General features: G+C 47.7%; 1 protein-coding gene across 25 annotated transcripts in view; it reads left to right on the top strand.

The window, feature by feature from the left end:
• CELF2 (CUGBP Elav-like family member 2) overlaps positions 1-7,271 on the top strand; it is a 543,991-nt gene that overhangs the window by 442,101 nt on the left and 94,619 nt on the right. For 16 of the 25 annotated variants that reach the window (XM_044428119.1, XM_044428080.1, XM_044428088.1 and 13 more), the window contains 2 exons: positions 1,253-1,301; positions 1,706-1,870. In XM_044428119.1, the coding sequence (XP_044284054.1) occupies positions 1,253-1,301; positions 1,706-1,870 (214 nt within the window). The remainder of the gene's footprint in view (positions 1-1,252; positions 1,302-1,705; positions 1,871-7,271) is intronic. The other 9 variants (XM_044428155.1, XM_044428162.1, XM_044428170.1 and 6 more) reach the window with 1 other exon arrangement.

Here is a 7,271-nt window from a genome sequence, read left to right as displayed (position 1 = left end):
GTAGGTGCCACTTAGAAGTCAGTGTGCTCACAATCAATACTATTAGTCTCTGTCCCTCCATTTAACACAGAGTAAGCACCTTGTTTGTTGAGGTCCACAGTCCCTCGGGGATCATCCAGGGGCCTTCTTTTACAAAGGACAGTTCTTTATTTTCCAGACGCATGTCCTCGCTTTTGAAGGCATTGTCTGCCTCAATCATTGTCCACCCCAAGACTAGTTTAAAGGTGGCACACCACCAGAAGGCAGATCTGGGCCTTGCAGTTGCCCGTCAACCACACCTGGACAGCAGACTGAATAGGCAAGTCCGCAGATAGCTGGTTATAATCCTTCATACTATGGAGAGGTCCTTTCTTGCCATCACAGAATTATTGCTTGATTGGCACCGGTGGACTTGGGCAAATCAGTGTGTATCAACCCTCAGTGTGTAATAATAATATGTAAAATCAGTGTCAACTAGTGACTTGGAGCTCAGCAAAGCTGAGTTTGACTCTGGATTGAGCTTGAAACTTTAAGTGTCCATGGTGCTGAGCCATATGCTCAAAACAGGTTCCAGTCCATGAACAGCTTCTTAAAAGTTCCAAGTCAAGTCCCAAGAGGACACACACCTGGGCTAACATTAGAGCCGCCGTCAGAGTTTTTGAAGGGATCTGAGTCAAACTTTGAATGCCAAACTGTTCAGTTTTGCCACCAGCTGAAAAGTTTCTTCATGTTCACAACTCACCTGTTTTGAATTGCTGGCCCGTTAAATGCTAAAGACCTTATTGTAGATTTTCTCTCTGGTCCATCTAGCTAAGCATGGTTACCTGCTGTAACTATTGGGAGTTAGTTGGGAGGTGGTTGAGGCCCCATCGGTGGGGGTGTTCTAGAAACCCTAGATACCCCCTTCGGTGAGGGGGTCTAGATAGGCTGCACATGCGCATGGTGGGCATGTCGTGAGCGGAGCCGGATGGAGCCGGGGGTCAGACTAGATGGCCCAGGAGACCCTTCTGACTCACTGTTTCTATGTTAATGGTTCCTTCCTGGCACAAGATACCTGTGCAGTGTCATGGTTTGGCTGAAGGTCTTTCGAAGTCGCAAAGGGTGTGTTCAACCACTACAGCCCTTCCCTGTGAAAGATTGATTGTGTCACCTGCATAATTCCCTCTGTAGCTACAGTATATCCAGAACAAATGAAAAAGCTGAACTATACTTGACTTGCATCACTCCAACCTGCTTTACTTTCTTTTTCCTTCTTGTTGTCTGTTGTTTCTAGATGCATCATCCCATTCAGATGAAACCGGCAGATAGTGAAAAGTCCAACGGTAGGTTGTTGACCCATTTCATTCTTAAATGTCACCATTGCTTCTGGTTTGACAGAGAACAGAATGCCAGTTACACATTTGGTGTTGTTGCACTCTTGCTAGACCCGTCCAAGTCCAGGTGACAGGCCTGGGGAAAACATGGACCTTCTGCATTTCTCTTGCACGTGAAAGGCAGAAAGTTGCAGAGAAATGAATTTCTCCCCCTCTCAGGTGATGAATTGCATGCCGTGCCCATGCAGAACATCTTCCTGACATGGACTTTCAAGACAAATTTCATAAACTGGCTCTAGATAACCATCTGTTTTGAAAATGTGCTGGAAACAAGATGACCAATTAACCAGGGTCTTAATGTAATTGCTTCCGTTGACAAGGTTTGATATCAAAATTGTTCATCCCTTGAACAGAGCTGCAGAGAAACCTCACGGTCAAAGGCAGAGTCAGAACAGAATCCGATGAGATAACAGATGAAGTGTGGCAAAATCCAGGGGATGCTGGTGCCTCGCATGGCATTGGGGCTCCTTATCCATTTCAAGGAGTGTCCTTTCAAGGCCAAACCTTTGCATCTTCTGGTATGCTCAGAATTTCTGCTCTGTAACCAGCTAGTGACTAACCCCCTAGCAGCCTGCAGCATGGAGAGCCACTTCCATTTAACTCCTGCGACTCACCTCTTCCAAAGCTTATCTCAGCTCTCCACCACTTCACCAACACATAATGCTGCTTTGAAAGCCACTTGAGATCAAACCAATGAAGCAGCATGGATGGTTCGAAACCTGGGTGGGGGAGAAGGCACCTGCCTCCCGGTGGCGTCTTGTCGCAGCCTGGGAAGACTTTAGAGCAGAGGTGGGCAGGAAATCTTCCTCCAGAAGTTTTGGACTTTAACTCCCAGCATTCGTGTCCATTAGGAATGCAGCCCAGGAGAGTCTACTGCCTAAAGCAAAGGACAAGACGGTACCTTCCGTGTGCAGATGTTGCCGAGACTTCTAGTTAAAGGGTACCTGAGCAGCTGTTATGGAACGGCATCATCCACCACACCTGGGGCAGCAGGCTAGTTAGGGTGTCCAGAACAGGTGCTGTAGCATGCCCAGGTGGGGGGTTCAGGAAGTGTACCTGGAAAGCCGCCACTGTTGCTGCACCACAACCGTCAGATGCAGATGAAGTGGTTGTCTCACTCTGCCTAATGGAAGGTTGGTGCCGCTGCAGGAGTTCCCGGCTCTGAAGTCCAGAACATCTGGCTTACTATCTTCTGCGCATCCCTGCAGGAGGCCCCATTGGCTTCGCCCTGCCTGGCAAAGCACTGCTGTATTGGTAAAATATTGGTGGATGGGCAACCCCACTCACTTGATAGCCCGCTCCTGAACTCCCACCAGCGGAACTATGGGGAAATCCACCATGCTACCAAAACCAGCCATCCAAATAGTGGTGGGGGAGAGGATGGCCCAGCAAGGTGTGGCCAACCCAACCAGTGCAGAACTATCTGAGATGTTGCTATCTCATATTTCCTCCTACGGACTCATTTTGCCTTTGCTCTCTGGTCTGGATGCACTTGGGGTAGGCAATGGAGACAGGGACTTATTCCTCCAGACAGCAGTATTGATTTATAGGCATGTGACTTGCAGGACAAGTGGCAGACGTAAACAGGACTGAATTTTTCCAAGCAGGCCTCTGCAAGAAAAAAGAATAGCCAACTTGATGTGCTGGGTTTTCATCTAGCCACGCTTGGCCTCTTGATTCTTATAATTTGCTAAGAGACTTGTCAGAGAAATCTCCTGCCTTCTTAGATTGCAGGATCTTTGCTTTTCCCACCTGGCAGAAGGAACCATGGCTGTTTTCTTCCAACAGGCTCTTTGCTCCTCATTAATTAGTAATCGGGGCAGAAGCCATGCACTCTGAGATTTAAATGCCTGCAAATGTAAATGATGACTGGGCCACAAATATCTCCAAAGAGTTAGAGGGCTTTTCTTTTTCCTTTGTTCTTTTGTTTGTGTGCTCCACGGGTACAGTCAAGTTCAGAGGAAAACGAAAACATCCTTCTGGCAATTATGAAAAGTGTTTGATCAACAAAGAAAACAACAAGCCAAACGGGTCTGAATTTGGCTTTGCAGGCAGGGTGACACCAGGTGTGTCAGGCACTGCCTGTTAGTTGGCCACCCTGTTCTGCAGCGGAGGTCAAATGCTTGTCAAGCCTCCAGATGTGGGCCCGGTTGAGGAAACTGGGCAGAGTTGGCCTGGCCATTAGCAGAACAAGACAAGACCTGTGACAGCAGAACTTGGGCGGTGGAGTAGCCCTCCTCTTGGCCTCCTCAGTCATTGGAGAGAGTCCTGTGTGCTTCACTCCCTGCACCTGCGACCTCTAAACTAGCTTACTGCCTTTGGATGTGGGGAATGTCACCCCATAGCTAGTGTTAAAGGAAAGGTCAGCTGCCCAGGCAGCTCATCTGTGTGGAAGTAGGTGTCGTCATGGCAGCAAAAAATTGTAGGCTGGCCCTGCAGAGGGGAAGGGACCTCAGTGAGGGAAGATTGGCAGGCCTGCCCCTTCCACCTCCATGACAACCCCCCCCCCCCGGCCAGTGCTCCCCCCAACACACACACCAGCACACACACATGCACATGATCTGAGAGCACAACTAGGTAAGAAGGAGGGTAATGTGTCATCGGATTGATTTTTCCACTCCTATGTATTGTGTAGTCCACGCTTCTTCCAAGAAGCGGTTCGCCCCATCTTCATTTTATCCTCACAACAACCGTATGAGGTAGGTTACGTTCAGAGATCATGACTCACCTAAAGTCGCCCAAGGCCCGCAAGTTGCAGTGCTCAGTTGAGAGCCGAATCCTGCACTCCAGGCCCAAGCCCAAAAAGTCCAGGTCTGACCACTAAACCCCACTGGCCCCCATACTAAATGGCAGCCATGGGGCAGGCTATGGGGCTTGGTCTCTGTCTATGGCAGTGGGGAGGCATGTTAGCCCTTTAGACCTATGCAATTATTCTGACAAGTTCCGGCCATAAGTGCAGCCTGCTATTTTTCCCAAATGGGGAAACAAACAAGCATCCATTCACTGCCCAAGAAACCCACATTTCTTGGGAGGACACCACAGAAAACGGATGCCTCATCCCCATCGTTACCTCTCTAAACACCATCATGTCCGCTTGTGCCTTCAGTAAGCACAGCTAGCAACGCAAGTCCACTTGGGATCAACCCTGTGACTTTTTAGACTGAAAACAATCCAGCAGCTCTCAGCATTCCCCACACTGGTGTGGGAAATGCTGACAGTGGTAGGACTTCTTCCATCTCTGGACAGCATCCTTATTTATTTATTTATTCATACATTTATACCCCGCTTTTTTTCCATTTCACACACAACCCAGGAAGGGTGAAATAACTCCCCACCTCTCCATTTTATCCTCATAACGACCCTGGGAGATCGTTTAGGTTGAGAGTCAAGGACTAGTGCAAGGGAACCCCATGAGTTGCATGGCTCTTGAACCCAGAACTCCCAAGTCCAAGCCCAGCACAGTAATCGCTGCACCACATGCATGGAAGGAAGAACAACTTGGAGTTCCCAAACTCATGTGAGTTGCTGATGCAGGGAAAATACGAGGGTGACGCACTGGCAGGGAAGTCACCATTCACCAATACTTGCATCACAGAGTCCTTCCCCAAATCATTTTCTCTTTGTTGCTTTTATAGCCCAGCTTTCTCCTCTTGCAAAGACCCCAAAGCAGCTTTCCTCTTCATTGTAGGTCCACCCCAGTTCCCCTGTGAGGTGAGCTAGGCTCAGAATCGGTGCTGGCTCAAAGGCACCGAGTGAATTCTATGCCAAGTGGAAACTCAAATCGGGGCTCACAGTTCACAATCTAAGACTCTAGTCACCATCTCACAGTGCCTCAAATACATTTCCCCCACGCTTAGAATACATACTCTATCCTTCTATGAATGTTGTGAATATTATATTGGCTGTCTGAATGCGTCATCCTCAAAAATTATATTCCAATGCCTTTCTCCCCTTTTGGGGAGCTGCTTTGGGATCTTTGTAGTAAAACCAATATACTATGATATTTGGAATTTGGAATTAATATGTCTGTATTTGTTTTTATCTTAGGATCCTTAAGTTATTAGACAGATCTTTTAATCTATTTGTAAATGCATGCATCGCTGTTTGTACTCAGAAGGAAAGAGTTAACCAGTTTGTTTTAAAAGAAAAAAAAACATATTGGTGGGGGGGGGGAGAAGTGAAGGGGTGAGAAAGGAAGAAATTTTAAACTCTCTTTGTGAAAGTGCAAAAAAAAAAAACCAAAAACCCTAACATACAATCTGTCCATGTGACACCCAGATCGAATGCTGCCTGAATTAATTAGCAGCTTTTTCCCTATGTGTTAGTGCTAACATATGGCATTTAATTACTATTTCCAGTGCAGCACTTTGTTCCCTTAAAAATTTCAAAATCTTTTGTTCAGTCTTCCTGCAAAATCAGAGAATGACTCCATGGCAAAGTTCTATCCATCTTGTGTTTTTCTAGACGGATCCTAAACAACGATCTTTGCTATGTTTTGCTGAAACAAGCCATGGTTTGAAGTTGGCTTGTTTCAAATAAATCACAGTTAAGATTAGCCACAGTTTGTCAAGTTCAGATGAAACAAGCTTCAGCCAGAGGCAGTGTTAGGAACTGGCCCAGTAGAGCTGGAGCCCCTAATCTTTCATTTGGAGCCTCAGCTCTCCACTCTCTGGCCCACCACCCTTCTCTCCAAGGACATTTGCCGACAAAAGGGTACAGGGGCGCTGGGGCAGCCCTGTTGCTTCAGATCCCCCTGAATGAACTGGCTTTTGTGCACCTGCTGTTCTTTCCAAAATTTCTCTCCTATTTATGCCTCTAAAACCAGATGCCCCACTCTCCCTGTCTATCTATCACTTTTAGCGAATATGGGTGCACTTAGCACAACACAGAGAGAGACTTTAGAGCTAAATTAGTGCATGCACTTCAGTTATTAAAAATCCTGAGCCCCAGAGGTTTTTGGGACCTTGCACATCCTTGGCTGGAGTTCATAAAATGGAAACAAAACCTTCCAGACTCCTCCTGGTGGCCATGCCAGAAGAGGAAAAGATCGGGGGAGTCCATGAGCCACAAGACTCATTGCTATCATTATATGCAATTGTTTGTCATGGCTTGGGAATGCAGGATTTATCACAAAGGGTGTTCCTAGAAGGAGGGCTTCTAGTGCTAATAATCAGAAAGCATCGTCCTGCTCTTCCATCTCTTCAGCCTTAAGGAAAAAAGCAAGGTGGGAGAAGTGGAGGGAAAGCACGAGAGAGTTATGAATGCTGGAGGAATCTGCAGCGGACTCAGACAAGTTGCAATTTCTATGAATCCAATTTTTAAAGGGGTTGTGCGAATTCATAGAAACAGAGCAAGTCGGAAGGGGCCTCCCGGACCATCTAGTCTGACCCCCGGCTCCAGCCGGCTCCGCTTACAACATGCCTACAATGTTCATGTCCAGCCTATCCTTGAACACCCTCACTGATGGGGCCTCAATGACCTCCCGTGGAAGCCCATTCCACACCCTCGGGGTCCTAACTGTCAGAAAGTGCTTCCTGGCATCTAAATGGGACCCTGGTTCCCTGAGCTTTGCTTCGTTGGAGTTCCCTCAGTCTTGCCTCATACCCCATCCCCTGCAAACCAGCCACCAACCTTGTGGCCCTACGCTGCACTGACTCTAACCTGGCTATATCCTTTCTGTAATGAGGGGCCCAAAACTGAACACAATACTCCAGCTGCAGGCGCACCAGAGTCGTGTAGAGCGGTAGTAATACCTCTCTTGTTCTAGAAGCCACACTTCTGGCTATGCAACCAAGGGTGGCATTCGCCCTCTTGACCACTGCATCACACTGCTGACTCACGTTTAGCCTTCAGTCAACCAGCACCCCGAGGTCCCTTTCACAAGTGCTGCTCTCCAGCCTCTTGTCCCCTAACCTGTAC

This window comes from Varanus komodoensis, unplaced genomic scaffold (assembly GCF_004798865.1).
Source record: "Varanus komodoensis strain SLA01 unplaced genomic scaffold, ASM479886v1 scaffold1, whole genome shotgun sequence".
In the NCBI taxonomy this organism is placed as follows: Eukaryota; Metazoa; Chordata; class Lepidosauria; order Squamata; family Varanidae; genus Varanus; species Varanus komodoensis.
Note: the sequence above shows the minus strand (reverse complement) of the source record. Positions and strands in the feature narration are given on the sequence as shown.